Source organism: Anastrepha ludens, chromosome 4 (genome assembly GCF_028408465.1).
Source record: "Anastrepha ludens isolate Willacy chromosome 4, idAnaLude1.1, whole genome shotgun sequence".
NCBI classification, from domain to species: Eukaryota; Metazoa; Arthropoda; class Insecta; order Diptera; family Tephritidae; genus Anastrepha; species Anastrepha ludens.
The window spans coordinates 1,023,751-1,041,069 of NC_071500.1; the positions used below are offsets into that span (position 1 = coordinate 1,023,751).

The 17,319-nt window shown below is 37.3% G+C and overlaps 2 protein-coding genes across 3 annotated transcripts; one reads left to right on the forward strand and one right to left on the reverse strand.

Moving 5' to 3' along the window:
* Nucleotides 1-56: 56 nt before the first annotated feature.
* Nucleotides 57-2,413, forward strand: LOC128861329 (ankyrin repeat and MYND domain-containing protein 2). The gene is made up of 3 exons (XM_054099381.1): nt 57-431; nt 484-1,251; nt 1,320-2,413. The coding sequence occupies exons 1-3, from the start codon at nt 228-230 to the stop codon at nt 1,554-1,556; spliced, it is 1,209 nt and encodes a 402-aa protein (XP_053955356.1). The 5' UTR covers nt 57-227; the 3' UTR covers nt 1,557-2,413.
* Nucleotides 2,414-10,891: 8,478 nt separating this feature from the next.
* On the reverse strand, nt 10,892-16,240 carry LOC128860147 (T-box transcription factor TBX6-like). Of its 2 annotated transcripts, XM_054097429.1 has the most exons (5): nt 15,667-16,240; nt 15,414-15,570; nt 13,375-13,642; nt 13,166-13,303; nt 10,893-12,531 (listed from the first exon to the last, which is right to left on the reverse strand). In XM_054097429.1, exons 1-5 carry the CDS (start codon nt 15,743-15,745, stop codon nt 11,797-11,799), a joined length of 1,377 nt encoding a protein of 458 aa, XP_053953404.1. In that variant the 5' UTR covers nt 15,746-16,240; the 3' UTR covers nt 10,893-11,796. The 2 variants fall into 2 exon arrangements, with proteins under 2 accessions (XP_053953405.1, XP_053953404.1); XM_054097430.1 differs by lacking the exon at nt 15,414-15,570 and having other exon boundaries at nt 10,892-12,531; nt 15,667-15,748.
* Between the last annotated feature and the right edge of the window lie 1,079 nt (nt 16,241-17,319).

The following is a 17,319-nucleotide window of genomic DNA, read 5'->3' on the forward strand; positions in this document are numbered from 1 at the left end:
ATTTTTAATACGTTCGTTTCAACAGCGAACAGAAGAAGAAGATATCAGCTTTCGCCGCAGTTTTGACAATTGTCTTTAAAGGTTTCCTTTATTCCGCCTCTATTATCTTTGATTTTCGCATTTTACTATTTGCTGGAGGTCCTTCCAAATATACATATAATTGTATCGTTTCCACTTTTCGAGATCTAAAAGTTTATAAGAATTGGTATTTGTGTCGAGAAGAAACGATGGAGCAAGAGAATAAAAATCAGTTGGACGATGTGCAGCGGCAGATATTTGATAGAATCTCCAAAAACGATGTTGATGGTTTCCAGCAGCTGATAACCCAACTGAAGGGATGTGTGGATTTTGTGGATGGTGATGGAATGACTCCTCTTCAGCATGCTTGTTGCAAAGGTAATAAAGAGGCTGTACAGACACTATTAGATATGGTAAGTCCAATAGGTTACAAATGCAGCACGTGCTAACCTCTTTATGTTTTAGGGAGCTGATATAAATTTTAATAAACACGGCGCTGACTACACGCCACTACATTTCGCGGCTCTATCAGGCAGCATGGAAGTATGCCGCCTTATTCTAGATGCTGGCATAAACCCAAGCAGTTTGAACAGCGTCTCACGAACGGCATCACAGATGGCAGCTTTTGTTGGCAATCATTCTTGCGTGGAGACTATCAACAATTATGTTCCACGCAAAACTCTAGAGTACTACACACGACCACAAGGCCAACATAAAGAACCGCTAATACCCCCTGGGCTGTTGGATGCATTTCATCATTTTGTTATAGAAATTAATTTACATCCAGTACGTATTGCACTTAATTTACAGTCATTAGGTCTGCTCAAAAGCTTGCCGGGATTAAAGAAAGCATTAGAATACATGTGCGAAAAGGAGATGAAGAAGTCCAATGACGTGAATGAACTGATGGCTTTTAAGTTTCACTATCTGCGTTGGATTGTGTCAGAATTAATGCGCTGTGACGAACAGTGTAAAGCACAACGTAAGGAAAAATCTTCTGAAGGTGATGCTGGAAAACACGACTTTGTGGAATTATTTATAAAACGAGTTCTAAAAGAAAATAAAATTGGACAATTGGACTACTTAGAGTTTACTCTACGCGAATGTGTGAGAGAATTTCCTTTCAGGGAATGTACTGTGTTTCGGCAAGTTGTTTCTCAACTGGCAGCCAAGGATCCTCAACCGGCATTACTGGTATTTCGCAATGCTATTAACGGTCATCGCGGCTTTGGGGTAATTCATATGATTAAAAAACACCATATTTACTATATTAAAAGTAAATTTTTCCCTTATATGTCTAGGATGAGACATCATATTGCAGCTCATGTGGAAATGAAAAACCCGACAAGAAATGCTCAAAGTGCAAACAAGTAAAATATTGCGATCGAGAGTGTCAGCGTTTACACTGGTTCATGCACAAAAAGACCTGCGCCAGACCTACCTCTAATGCGTCTGCTTCAACTAGCACTTCAGCCGCGAAGGAAGCAATCGATACAATTGAATTACAAGAGGAATTGTCAAAAATTACCAGCAGCTAAGGAGATCTGTCCACAGGCGACAAATGAAGATTTTTGGTACCTTCACCCGTTCGTATTCAGCCCATCAAAATAGAGCATCTAGCTGTATAGATTTGACATACCAGACTATCTCTAAATTAAATAAGTGTCCAGTTTATAGAGTCAAATAAAAAAAATTAAATAGAAAACAAGTAGAGTTTTGCATTGTCAAAAATTAATAGAAATGTATGAAAGTTGGACAAATTGGAGCTTGATCGCTCTTAATATGCTTCAAAGTTCTATTTGACAGCAAATCGCCGAACATTAGCATTTCAATTTCTCGCGTTGTTATGAATGTTTTCACTTGTATTTGCCATTTCCAACAGTAATCGTAAATTTTAAGTAAACTAATTCATTAATCCCTCCGCGATATTGTTGCCATATGGCAACAGTAAACTTTAAAAGGCCGTCAACACTCTCTTGTAAAAAATATTAACTTTTTTGTTACATATTTTCAAAAATTGAAGATTAATGGTTAAACAGAAATAAAATAAATAATAAGCGCCCATTATATATCGGTAATACAATATTTTTAAAGAAAGCCTTCTGGCATATATCACTCTGAAATTTGTATTTTGCATTTTTAGATTTTTGAGGCATTTTGGGCAAATGTTTTCAACAATTTTTGAATAAAGTATATAGAAAAATGTTCAATCTGTCATTTGGCATATAAATATTTTTTCGCTCGCAGCTTTAAAAGCTGTGCTAATTTTTAAAACTAAGCTTGTTGCCATATGGCAACAAATTTCTCGTAAGGTGTTAACTTGCATTAGATTGCAGAAGAAGTTTATTTGCGATTGAAACCAATACAAAACATTTGTTGCCATATGGCAACATTAAAAAAAAGCACTTAACAAAAAAAAAATAAAAAAAAAATTTATTTGTATTGTTATTGGTCCTAAAATAAATACTCAGACAAAAATTTGGATTTTTTGGATGGCGGAATAAAAAGATATAGCGAAAGGGTTAATATAATTTACTTACTCTTAAATTAGAGTTTTTTATTTATTATTATTTTACTGATAGCGTTCAAAGTCGCCATTTGGCCATAGAAGCTTTCAAAGTAAAGCAAAACAAAACCAGCAGAGCTATAATGTATTAGACCAGTTCTTTCAGTTCCGTTTTGCATTTTGCGGACTGACGAAAGACAACGTAGTGCAGACACAAAATAAGGCATTTTCAAAGAATCAGAGCCCTGCACCCGGAAATTACAGAATATAGGGCAAATTCAAACAAGGAAATACTGTGGCTACATGCCAAATACGCAGTTTTTTTACATTTCACGCACGGAGACAATTAGAGCGCATCGTTATTTGTCACGCTTTTATTTAACTCAATATCGATTTGCGTTAAAAAAAGTGTCCAACGGAGGGTTAAGAGAGATAGAGGTGATAGAGAGAGCAACATGTGGCCACAAACAGTATAGTCGACTCCATATGTGACCTAAAGTATGAACAGGTATTAAGATGATACCACCCGATTCACTGGTTGCCTCTATCAGAAGTCGAGTTGGGGTGGAGTCCTTTGTTAAACGCAGCTGAAATATGCCTTTGGTTCAGGGTTAAACTCTGCCAGCCCTGCCGCATGGAGTAGCTCCACTGACGATAGACAAAGGATGGTGTTCACCGAATTAAAATTAATTAGTACTTAAAACAAGAAAACAATATATTTTTAAAACCGAAACGGACTAAAGAAAAATCATTACAGCTATTCCTTTCTATGACATTCAATTCAGTTACATAACGATCTAGTGATAGATTCATTGAAGGCACAATTGGGTTGAAAAGCGTCAACAGAAAATGTATAGTACCGGCGAAGGTTTTTTACAGGTGGTTAAAATTGTATCAATTTCAACAATAGAGGGCAATCAATGTTACTAGTAAGAATGCCATAGATAAATGTAGCCGACGACATTATTCTTCTACTTTGAAGAGTGTGCAATTTATAAGCTTACATCTTAAACTATAAGTAAAAATTTCTGTCAGAAATGCAATTTTACCGTTCTTCTCTAACGATCCCACCGCAGGGGATACAAGTGACTATCATCTAAACTACTCGGATTGCCTGAAAGGTATTCGACCAGGCCCGTGCGCAGAAAATTTCCGAGGGGGTGGTTTTAACTCAAGTTACGTAATCAATGAAAAAAGAAAAAAAGTTATTGCCTCCGCCAGCCAACTCACTTCTGAGGCAAAATCCAAACAAGTAACTGAAGATACTTACATTCCCGGAGCTGATGAAGGGACTCGACCTGAGGATGCTTGAACTCAACGGGAGAAGTGAAGCAACTTGCGATCACGCAATAGTGGCTTCGGTTGTTATACGCATCGGTTCGCCTCTGGGACCTTAGGAGGAATAACAACAAGCTAATGTGGCTTTGCTCGAAGGTGAAACCCAGAGCGTGCATAATCTAAGCACTAATAATATTAACTATTTCTGCTTTTCAGAGTTCTTAAATCGGATTTGTTCGGGCCCGGAAATTCTTTGATCGATACAATACTCCAAGACTGCGTTCACCCAGAGCTATTACGGCAGAGCTGTGAAATAATTTAGTCACATATTCTACGGTTAATGGGAGATAAATTTGCGTCAGCCTACATTCCAATAGTGCGGAGAAGGGCTCAGGTAGTTTTATATCCAAAAACTACTCCCTTACATAGTCCTCTAAGCCAATTAGTCTAACATAAAGAAGGTAGTTGGCTGCGTCTAGCGCGTCTCCAAGCTAATCAGCATGCATACAGGGAAGATTCATGTCTCACACTGAGGTGTGTGGGGAGCATTAAAAGAACATACAACGACCTATCGGTTGACGGATAGAATACCGCACTTTGATAGCTGGAACCTCACTAGCGGACAGAGCGATTAAGGGGTTATACGCAGTTATGAAGCAAACAAAAGACGGGCTGTCAAGGATTTATCCTGAAGCAACTTCAGAATATTTTAATTTGAAAATTTTCGCGGTTATAAAAGCATCCTTCAAGAACGTAACAAAATTTTTTATTTATGAAAATGTTGATTATAGAGCGCGCTGCAGGCGATTTCTGGAACCTCCTTTAAAAAAAGACGATTTACGGTGTACATCGTAACTCAGGATTGGATTATCTGAAATCAAAAAACCAAACAAATTTTGTTAATATATTAGATTGTCTAGTAATTAATCGTTCGGCTAATCAAAATAGTGAATTTTCACAAAATGGCAGCTTTTAAAAGAAATGATTTCGATTTTTACGCTAAAATTTGGCCGTAAATTGATTATAAAATGGAAAATAAGTATCAGATTTACAAAAGGAACGATTAATTACTAGAAAATGTATCTTTAAAGATTGAGTTAAAACGGTTGACCGATCAAACAAGCCGTTTTCGAGATATCGTGTACACCGACTTGAAAGATTCCGTTTTGAAAAAAAACACGTTTAAAGTTTCAATACCTACCTTAAAACGTACCGAGGCATCTCTACATATTTAGGTATAACTCCGAAAGTATTGCTTAGATCTACTTCAAATTTCGTGCGTATACTTTTGAATATATGTACATTACAAAAATGCAATAAAAAAAATCGATTTTTTTTTAAGTCATAACTGCGTATAACCCCTTAAGAACAGAAAAAAAAAAATTGTCACAAGGGGCAATCCTATCACACCTAATGTGGAACTTATGGCGTCTTATTTTCTGGGAGTAATGTTGTATTCAGTAGCCATGCGTAATACTCACAAATTTTCGTGGTATCAGCATATTCATAAACAACATGAAAGAACAACATGCATCTCAAACTGTTGTACTCTGACTAGTCAAATATGCAGCATTTTCTACCCTGTACAAAAAGTGAGGGTGAGTGTTTTCCAGCTGATTTTAATATATCTATGTTGAAAAGTTCGTCAAAACAGTTGTTCGGAGACTTGAATTGATGCAAAACAAAAGCAAGGAAGTACATCGTTTCTTGAGAGAAAATTGGAAGGCATTAGAAGACGTAGGATCCCGGATCTTGGGATAGACAACTTTGCCATCTGCCTTTTAAACCAGAACTCAACTACATCGTACAATTTTTACAATATTTTTAACTTTATTTATTATTGTACTAAAACAATAGTTGTATTTTCCGGTACTTAAGCCGAGGTTCCTCAAGTGCATTGCTGGGTCTAACTGCGTTACTATGAGCGCCGGCGTTTGGAATCCAGACACATAAAACTGAGTACAACCTGTACAGCGCTTTCAGAAATATAGCCTCTTTGTTATCCACTGTTTGAAGTTTACGAAACCCACTTTTTATCCGGGTTTTGCATAACTTTTGGCTAGTGGGGCGGACACCTATTTTAGGCTAAAATATAAAATACAGTAGGTTCTGTTTTTATGCGGCTTTTTTTTATGCGGTTTTGAAATAGTGCGGTTTTTTTTTAATTACAAAATGCATGTCGACCTATCGGCAATTGTACATATAAACAAGATTCTAAACCAGCTAAGCAAAAACTCATCACAGAAATGCTAACCCTACAAGTATGGAACCGCCTGCATAACCATCTAGATCAGACGTGTACATTTCCTCAAGTGACGAAAGTGATTTTACGCCAAATCCTAAACGAACGCGCAACATGTGGGTATTGTCTGATTGTATTTCTGACTTAAATTTATTTTTCGATTCTGACGTTTCTTAAATAAAGATATAATTTTCAAAAATACAATATTTTGTTTATGCGATTTTATTTAATTATTTCAGATTCATGCGGTCTATGGAACGTATCTATAGTTATAATATGGGACTAGTGCCCTTTTTTATGCGATTTTATTACATTATTTCAGATTTATGCGGTTTTAACACTTTTGAAACGTATCTATAGTTTTACTATAGAACTAGTAGCTTTTTTTATGCTGTTTCTTGCGGAACGTATCTACCGCATAAAAACAGAACCTACTGTATACAAAAACCAATTCAGTCATAAGTTCAAGCTCATATTTCTAAAAGCAAAAAACGTTCAGTCATAAAATTAGCGCACTAAATTCCAAAAAACAAAAATCACCATGGCAATATTCCTTATAATTTATAATTAATTGTCAATATGCCAACATTTGGTGAATTGTGAATTTTTGAATGACGAATGTCCGCAGCTTCCAAATATGGGCGTAAATAAACTGCAAGACAGCTGGGTATCAAATAAGTGCTTATAGTATACTTATTACGAAGTGCTTAGCGAACTACTAATTTTTGCTCTAGTCTCGGGAAAAACTGGTACTTTCTACTTGCATTGTGAGTTAATATCTTTTTCCCTCTCATAGCAATTATATATACATAAGTGAATTCCATTGCTCTACAAAGGTAAGGCAACTACTCATTTTTATGCTTACAATGCAGTTATAGCTGACCAAATTCGATACGGGTGATAGGTCCACAAATTCCACGTTTTTGATACGCTCAAGTCTTTCAACATGACAAGCAAAATAAGGTCTCCAAATGAAGAAGACATATTCAAGTTTGGATAGAACTCGAGCCGTATACAAGAGTTTCAGGGTACACTGATTATTAAAATCAGAGTTAAAATGGCGAATGAAAGCTGGTATTGAATAGGGTTTTGCAATGGCCTAATTGATGTGACTTAGGAATGAGAACTTTGAATCAAAAATAATACTCATGTCAGAGATCTTATTCAAAGTACAGAGACGAAGCTGCCAATGGACAAAGATACAAGGAAACATTTGTTTATATCAAGATGTAGACAGTTTTTATGACGCCACAAAGTAAGGTTATTAATATTGGTTTCGATCTCAATTGAATCAGACGGACCACGAATGATGGTATAGATTTTTAAGTCGGCCGCAAATAAAAGATAATTGGAATTTGCAATTGCCATTTATGAAAATAACAAAGAGCAAGGGGCTTAAAGCTCTACTTTGAGGAACACCAGAGGAAGCTATAAAAGAATATGAGAAAATATTACCGACAACCACTGCACAGTTACGAAGGGGGAGATACGATTTTATCCAAGATGACAAAATTGAATACAAACCCAGACTAGCTAATTTGGACACCAAATTGAGTGACTAACTTTGTCAAATGTCTTCGAAGATCATTAAATGCAAACGTACAAAAACTCAGAAAAACAGCAACATTAGTGACTGTGCCTACCAGTAATGAGGCCATGCGGTGTGTTATAGATTAGGAGCTTGACTGCAAAATACAGCCCCTCCTTGACTATGTATACAGTCGGCAATTTAGACATGTAGTTAGCCTTTTTTGAAAATAGGGGTACTAAAGGTAGTCTTCCAAAGGTCTATTAAAAAGTAATGAGAAGGGATAAACAAAAGCGATAAACGATCAAACGATAAAGAAATCTATTCAAAATGAATTGGAAAAGTGGCACCACCAACAAAATTTTCAAGAGGTTCAGACGACGGAGTGCACTTAGATCTAAAGCAAAAAGATTGACAGCCTCCGGTAAAAAACATGCATGATTTCCATTGTAATAGACTTCAGAGGGAATGCTTGAGCAAATTTCTTTGGATGGAACAAAACGTTCAAATTATCGAATATTTTTTCGCTGTAGGTCTCTACTCAAATATTTAAACTCTTTGCGGTAGTGGAGATATTTATCGCTGTCATGGAGGACCACACTGCATGGAGGAAAAAATCCAGTAAAGATATTTTTGTTTGTACTGAAAGAAGTTGCACTAAAAATACTGATAATATAATTTGATTTGCATTATCAGTAATATATTTTCTTTTTGTTGAAAATATTGGCTGATATTGAAAATATTGACAAATCAATACCCAACCACTAGATTCAATGAATTATTTAAAAAAACGCAATTCTTTTTAAACATATAATTTAATCTTTTTACTCGCTTTCTTAAAACACGCATTTCAAAATTTGCATCGCTGAGTTATTGCCTTCTGGACTGATTTACAATACCAGCGAATGAAACCAAGCGTTCTACAGCTGCAGATGACGGTAATGGGGTATTATATTTTACAAAAATATTTTTAACAGCCTGATGTTTATTTGGACCACTTGTTTTTTCATCTCATTCGGCCAGGTATTAAAATATTGTATTTTCTGAAGATAATTTTCCAAGTCAGTGGAACCACACTATATGCGAATACCTATTTAAGTAAATATATGCACAACACAAATAGTTTTTACCTGCGAAAGATCTTTTGTGAATATCTTTTACATCCTGACCTGAAGAATTCATAATTCTGTTGAAATAGGTTGGGCCCAAAAGATTTAGAGTCTGCCTCGCACAAGCAAAATGTTTCGGCAGACTCGGAGGTGCAGATCGAAATTGGGGGCCTGAAGCAATTGTCGAGTCATCTGAATGCAAACCGAGGGGCGACCGCTTTAAAAAAAAACTGTGTCTATCATTTTGGTGTTTTATGCACGAAGATTCGAACATAAGCGCACCAATGGTAGGCACGTTCCAACTGATTCGGCTACGGCGGTCACCTAAATCATTGAAAATCAATAATTGAATATATTTATTGGGAAACATGCGTATTTCTGATATACTATATCACTTCCTTAATTCCACTCCAAATTCTTTAAATGCCTTAACGAAGCTGGGTCCGTTGTCAGTGATGGTATACACTATCTTTTGTTTGTTTGTGTCGCCTATCATCTTCACCACACGATTAATGGACTTTCGATGTTGATGATCTCAATCCGTTGATAATAGTAAACATATCTTCACATCTTTTTTATTTGAATCTTTGCTGAGTGTGCCATATGTTCCTTTTCGTTTTTTGAGAAAAAGAAGATGAGCCATAACTAAGAATATTTATTGGGCACGTAAATTATTTAATTTCCCTGATGATAGTGCATTACATGTTGACTACCAATAAACAGTAAATATTTCACTTCACTGGTGGTTATCAAATTTTTCAGTAATCAGCAATATTTTCAAAAATATTTTTACGCATTTTTTTTCAGTAATAATGCAAACTAAATTGTAATATCAGTAAAAAATTATATTTACTAAATTTTACTGATACTGGAAAGTCCCTGTTCGGAGATAGATAATCCGAGCCTTTCTTAGAAGTTTTTCCTCAAATTCTTTAGCCTCTTCAATTCCCTATCAAACCAAGGAATTCTCTAACACTTTTTTGCAATGAATGGCATATATTTCATACAAATTGTTTGAGTTTTATTTAACTTCGAAATATGTATCAACATTGATATAAGCGAATCAGAAGTCTAGTCTAAAGCAATAATTTCAATATTGACATTATCAAAATTGCAACGCTAAAGCAAAAGATTATATTATTGTTAACTCCAGATACACTTTTAAACGTATAGAACTCAGATTATAAAATAAGTGAAATGTGATGCAAACTGGACTTCGATAATTCCATAGTCTCTATTAGTTGGTGTCACATTCTTGCCGCTCGTTATGCCGGTATTAGCATATCATGATTATATTTTGTCACCAATAATTTCTTCGCTGTCAGAGGAAGAACATCTCATTATCAATTGCAAGTCGAAAATTTTAATTCGTGTGTATTTTTACTTTGCGATCAGCTGTTTTTCTAACTTGCAAATTCTTACAAATAAAAATTTATGCAGTAAAAACTAGCAATTTCCCCTCAAAATGAAATGCCATTTTGCTCTCTCACATGAACACCAAAACTTGCTAACAATTGTTACAAATTATTTGCTTCATGAGCAGGCCTATACATTTGTATGTAATTCAGTGTCCTATAATTCGTTCAATAATGTAAAACCTCTTCCGGTTTAAAATTGAGTGTGAAAATTGTAATGAATATGAAGCATTTGCCCATCCAATACAAATTAACAAATCAATTAAAATTTGACTTATGGCTCGATTGTATCAAAAACACTTGTTAAATGCATGTATTTAGGTGGCGATACTTAGTTAGCTTATGCCATTAACAATGTAACAGTACTTAAAGCTCCAAAGCGTAACTACCATTCGGAACTCACAGAGAGAACGTTAGTTCGAATCTCGATGAAACACCAAAAATTAAGAAAAACATTTTTCTAATAGCGGTCGCCCCTTTGTATTTCTGCCATGAAAAAGCTCCTCATAAAAATATCTGCCGTTCGGAGTCGGCTTGAAACTGTAGGTCCCTCCATTTGTGGAGGAGCTCGGCCAAACACACAAAAAGGGTGTACGCGCCAATTATATATACATATATATGTATATGTATGTATATACTTAAAGTTTTTGTATTTTCATGACATCTTTCACAGCGGCTTCATTTTAAGCCGGTTTTACGCTATTGAAACGAGTTCTAGAACACTGAATTACATACATCAAAAGCTAACAATTCAAATGTATTGGCATCGCATAAATATTTTTTGTAAAAAACTTTATTCAACACAATAGATCTCTTCAGGTCGCAGTGCACAAACAGCCAATCAATAATAATATTCAACACAAAATGTACATATGTATGTAAGAAAGGAAAGCGTTTTTGATTTACTTCATAAAACTTACAGATACAACCTCATTTCTTAAATAAATGAAACTTCAACTGATGTCGAAAAACAAAACGAACAGAACGGTCCATAAATAGAGCCAGATCTTTCTAAGGATCACATCGCTATTGTTTCGTTTGCGCCAATTTTTTTCCGGATCCCTATCATTGCTCATTAGAGCACGGGGGCAACAAATATTTAAATTCTGCGTTTTGTATGATCTGACAGGCGAACGCGTTGCGACAACGGATGCAACAGACTCATCCGGGCGAGGGTAGTAGCCGTGGGTGTGTTCGTTGCAGAAATTATGTGACAGAACGTGATAACACTGCCGCAATTATTCGAACGAATGATATCTGTCGAATACCCGAATAGGCATGATTATGGGGGTAAATTTAGATTAAAAATTCTAAACTTTTTATTCTCAGCCGATAGCGATTTTACCGTTATCGTTGACTTATAAGATGAAAATGGCGACTGCGAAGAAACTTTGGGAATGTAACACCTTCGGAACACCCTTGGATCTCATTACCAATTCATACACACATATATTAATATTAGATACTCGTATATATTTACATTTAATCATACAAGAAAGCGCATATTAATTACTAAACTGTAAACTTTAAGCTACTTAAGAAAGCAAAAGGAAAACTTACTTTCTACTTATGTACATAAATACATATAATATTTACATATAAATATAAACAGCACTTAAGGATAATTAATGGTATTACATTATATGTTAAGGAAAAATCACACGGTAGCGCTTCGATAACTAGGAGAAGACCACATTTATTCAGAAAGCCAAAATTGCTGAAATACTAAAATTATTGCGTTTCGCAGGTTTGGGTTCCGCTTCAGTTTCGTTGAGTGGTCTGGCGATTTCGGAAACAATTGCAGCTGAATCAACGACACTTTGCTCTTCAACGAAAGGCGGCAGAACAGCCTTAGGTGCCCCCGTTGTATTGGCTGGAGACGTAGTGGCTAGCTGACGATGCAGGTGCGGTGGCAATTGCGAAGGCGGCAAATGCCTTTGTGGAAGTCGATGCAGTGGTAGCTGCATCAGCAATGGTTGCATTCCACTTTCTGGTGATACGGGGGGACTAATATTCGCTGTGGTTGCGAAATATGTGGCCGCCGCTATATCTAATGGCGAAGGGCTTAAAAGCTGCGGTTGTAGGTGCTCGTGCTGGTACATTACCATGGCCGAGTACATAGGTTCATCATAGTACGGCGAGAGACTTCCACATATGCGAGAGCTAATCGAATGCATGTTACTTTCGTCATCACATGAGCCATTCGAGTGAACACGTTTTGCTGGTAGCGAATCCATTAGTCCACTTACTATGCTGATACGGTCATCTTCGTTGGATACAAGAGAGCTCTTACTAGGACTAGGAGGATTATCGAAGGTATCCTGCTCCTCGTCGTTCAATGGGCTTAGCTTACGTTTGCAGCGCGATTGACCAGTTTCACGAAATCCCTTTGCAAAGGGGTTGTTGTCAATTTTCAGCTTTGTAATGCGGTCATTCTAGAAAGTAAAAAAGGTGATTTATCGGAATATTTAACCAACTCAGAACGTACATATGCGTGCAATATTTAGAAATACAAAAATATGTTGTTGGCTAACAAGGGTCAATGTATGTGCGTATGTCTGGATGTGTCAATAAATGCGAAAAACAATGAACAAGTGACAAGAAGTTCTGACATTGACAGAAATTTGAAGCCGACTGGCGCCATTGAGAGGTAGGCAAATTGTGTCGCCCGCCTAAGGCCAGGCTTGATGATAGCGTCTGACTACCGCAAATGCCTGTAACTTGTCCGCACATAGGCACATTCTCTAACTGAAGGTAAACCAATTTGTAAGCATTGAGATGGCGCCAAGTATGCCGGCTCAATACGCAGCTAGAGGTCTAATCAATCGTCAATGGCTTACCGCTTTCAAGTAGAGCCAGAGTCAGTAGTAAGATAGTACAGCACAATTATGTGAAACTGAAGAATATAGAGCCGTGAAGAATTAACATTTTCTGTTTCTTGCGTTAAAAAGTGTGAGATTAATGAGATCATTACTGTGCCTTCCCTCCTGTGCCTTTGTCTTTCGTATGATTTTGAATGAAACACTTTATAAAGCAGATAATAAAATCGAATGTAGAAGCGACACGAACCTGGTAAGCGGTTACTGCCACGAATTCCGTTTCTGGAAAAACAAAAGCCTGCTGCGGGGCCCATGGTAGCTGTGTAAGGTCCGAAGTGCGAATGATGTGTAACCGGGACTGATACTTATGCATACTGGCGAGCACAATCTGTGTAGCAAAGAAAATAGAGTTAGGATGTGTTTGCTCCAATGTGGGAAGAAGTGTGGTAAATAACTTACATGTCCGTTATTGTCCAGTGTATTGTTGGTGAGTTTGACTTTGTTGAAAATGATAGCCTGCGACTGCCAATGAGCACCAGTGGCTGGACTATCTGGATGCAGAAACATTCGCTGGGGGCTCTGCGGTTCAGCTCCACCAGCGGGAATCCAATGAGAGCCAGAAAACTTGTACCGACAGTCGCCGATGGGAACCATCTCGAGCAAAACACAATAATTAGAATCATCCTCAAGCCCAGACACCGAAATGCGCATTGATGGGAACATTCGCCTGAAATGAATAATGAATTAATTTTAATATATCCTTCTAGATAATGAATTAGAGAAATTAGAAGAAACACTCGCAGAATTAAAAATCAACATAGGTACATCTACATACTTATACATATATACATATATATGAACATATCTCTAGCATGTGGAATTCATATGACAAGGACTCGTAGTGAGTAAGGGGGAAAGCGATAAATCAAATTCAACTATCAGCACTCAAATAAGCCACACAATGTAGGCGTAGCGTGTGTGATTTGTGGTTTTATACCCACACGACGACGTCGCATCTCCGCTAACTGCGGACGAGTGGTTCAGACAGGTTAACAAGTGTGTAATTATGACATGCCAGAAGACAGGCCGCCCGACAACAAAAACAAACCTTCCATGAAACAAAAGTTCTAAATTAGAATCAGCAAGCGGCAAGGGCACTGTGCAACATAACGTAGAACAGCAGGGAGTACAACAAATTGGCGCCGTGAAATTTCATTTAAATCGTACGTGCACCAAAGAAACGAGAGAGCAACGCGTTGAGGCATGTGCATGTGTACATACACACATGCATACATATGCGCTTAGGATGCACGGCGACCAGCCACGATTACTGTGCGCGAGTGTGGAGCAGTTTGTTACCAAAACAAACAGCACATGATTAATTGATTTTGACTTGTTGCGACGGATGCGTTACGAGTGAATTAATGATTTTGCAATGAGGCCAATATTGGGTCAGCTCGTGGCGATCGCCTACGAGTAGAACCGCATGACCGCAGCATCCGAAGATGCTGTTGATCCAATTGGTTATTATTCTGTCGTTAGCACCCAATACGTCATACATATTCACGTACATCTCTAGGTGCATAGATATCCAAATGTATTTAAATATATGCAAATGGATTGGATGGGGCTTCCGAGAAATCAATGGCTGCCTTAAACTCTCCTCACACGAATGTGTTCTCTGCCTGCGCAGCCTCACTTTAAACGTCCACATGTGATCCAGTGCATTTCCAATTTCCAGATAAAAATTTGTAATAAAAATTCATAATTACGTTAATATAACAAGGCACCCTGCGCAGATGTGGTGATTGCCGCTGGAGTTACAATTTCCGAAAGATATTGTTCACATAATCTATTGTTGTAAAGTGTGAAATCACAGGCAGGTAGGTGAGCGCACTTGTCAAAGGCCAGTAGAGCAGACAATACGGGAAAGAACAAGTGTAAATCAAACGAACAAAGGGTAAAGGGAATTGTAAGAAAGATTTGGGGAGATGCCGCTTCCATGACCGTTAGTGCTTTTGTCGCCGACAAAAATGTGACGGCTGTGTGCACTTTTATGATCGCACTGGCGCCAGTACCTCCCCTGGCGCTGGTGTTCGCTTTGTGTCCTCTAGTATGAGTGCGCACGAGATTTGCTTAAGACAATGGTAAATTTTGATATCTTTCGACTTATGCTTCCACGTTTTGATCATCGGAGGCGCTAACGAAAGAATGCAGTGTGAACGAGGATATTTAAACAAGCACTTTTAATGCATAATTATGTATGAAATTATGTTTTATGTCATCCACAGTGGTGCTCAAAATATTTAAATTATCGGTTTTAATTTCCTAATCACATTTAGTCTTAATATTTTTAATTGAATTTCGCATTTCCATTCATATTTTTGTGGATGTGAAAGGTTGCAAAGAAAATGCAAGTCTATTTACAATTGTTCCTGTTTAAAATATGCATATACATATGTATGTATGCACAACTACAATTCTACTAATTTCCTCACCTTCCGCTCTTTGTAATGATCATTTCCGTGCCAATTTTGTGGAACTGTGTCCAGAGTTCGTTGTTTTCCAATTTGGCCTCCACACCGGGCAAAGTAGGGCGTTGAGGAACAATTATATGATGTGACATATGGAATGGCAGCATGGGAGGAAAGGGATCTGCAAAAGTATTACAAATCCCTAAATAATTTTCTGTTTACCCGTGGCGAAAAATGCCGACGGCAAAGTTTGCCCATCCACGTTGAATAGACTTACCGGGTATACGCTGCATAATCTGCTGTCGGTACAGATGTTGCTGGAATTGCAAATCAACCAGGTCGTTCATGCTCAACATAATTTATTAACACTTGTATATTTTAGAACGCAATTTTACTATTTAGAGTACTTTCTTATTATCTGGTAACACACACCACCACTCTGCAAAGTCTTTTAATTCAAATGTTTCAAATATTTAGCGGCCGCACTATGTTGTTTATACGATCACGTTCACTTCGAAACTGACTTCTCCCTATACTTATTCTACCTTTATCGGCTTCAGTTTACCGATCCGATCTTCGGAGCAACAATGCATGCTCACTTTCATGTTCACTTTCAAAATATTTTCGCACTAGACCGCCACCAAAGGTTGAAACCTGTTTTTGTAGACTCCGTCGATCTACGATCATCTTCCTTTACTGCTCTGCACTTGTTATCTCTCTTTGTTTGCCTCCTCTCACATATTTTCGTGTTCTCCGTAGCACGATACCTGATTGGTCTTCGGCTTCAAGAGCTATGTTACGACGCAACTTTGCTTCTATTTAGCCTCTGCTTACTTGCTACCGAGGCTGGTCTCCATTTTGGAAAATCCGACAATAACTAATTGCCCATTGTTTACTCTGTTGACTTAACAACACTAGAATCTACAAGAAAAAAATATATGGGAGGAAGTGCACTGCGTTCTCATTCTTGTTAGCTCCTCCTACTTGACAGTGGTGAGTGTTGCCTTCACAATTTACTGCTGTAATCGTTTTGTATGTTTATCATATACATATGCACATAGGTTTTTATTGGAATAGATCCAAAGTGAGATTTTCAACAGCGCAATGACTGTGTAATAAGGAAATTCTTAAATGCTCTTTTCCATTTGTCGAGTTATTGGTACATCTGCTTGTCTGCATTAGCACCGTCTCACGCCTCCCACCGAAGGTGACGCAGTGTACAAACATTTATGTACGGACATTTGCTCCTATGCATACAATCTTTTTTATGTGTATAGTTAAATATATGTACGTATGTATGTATGCATTTGAGAACACTGCATAGATTTAGATTTCCTTTTTTATTTTGTTATTCATTAACTATTTCTTTAGATGGTGTCGCTGCATTTGTACTCCATACAAATACATATACATATGTATGTAGTCTATCCGCAAGTGTGCACCGTACATAAATATGTTTATATATGTACGTGTGCATCGGTATGCAGGCAGCTGTTTGCCTTTTCATTACATGAATTATTTGTAGTCGCACGAAAATAAGCAGAATTCTTACGAATATTTTATCTGAAGCGCGTTAGCGTCTACAGTATGTAATTATTTGTTCACATACACACCATACATACCAAAGTTTGTTTTCCGTATAGATGCTTAAATGTTTCAAGGTGTTTAGAATGGCGGCTTGACTGGCTCGATTGAACGTCTGGAATGTTGCACAACGATTGCTGCTTATGACGACAGGTGAGCATACATTTTCCGCATTTTATTTGTGTGATGGTAAGGATTTTCATGCCTTTACCTGGTTATCGGCACTGTGCTCTTAACAAAGTCATCCAACACGAAAATTAACTTTTCCTGAAAATGCCTACTTAGCGCGATGCCCGTAAATGCACACACTGGCCTATAATTTTGGATACGGAGAGCTTTTGAAACT

Coding starts and splice junctions, on each gene's coding strand:
- LOC128861329 (XM_054099381.1), top strand. CDS start 228: ATGGAGCAAGAGAATAAAAATCAGTTGGACGATGTGCAGCGGCAGATA. Junction 432..483: donor TACAGACACTATTAGATATG/GTAAGTCCAATA, acceptor TTTATGTTTTAG/GGAGCTGATATAAATTTTAA. Junction 1,252..1,319: donor ACGGTCATCGCGGCTTTGGG/GTAATTCATATG, acceptor TTATATGTCTAG/GATGAGACATCATATTGCAG.
- LOC128860147 (XM_054097429.1), bottom strand. CDS start 15,745: ATGTTGAGCATGAACGACCTGGTTGATTTGCAATTCCAGCAACATCTG. Junction 13,643..15,413: donor ATCATTACAAAGAGCGGAAG/GTGAGGAAATTA, acceptor TATTCATTTCAG/GCGAATGTTCCCATCAATGC. Junction 13,304..13,374: donor CACTGGACAATAACGGACAT/GTAAGTTATTTA, acceptor TTTGCTACACAG/ATTGTGCTCGCCAGTATGCA.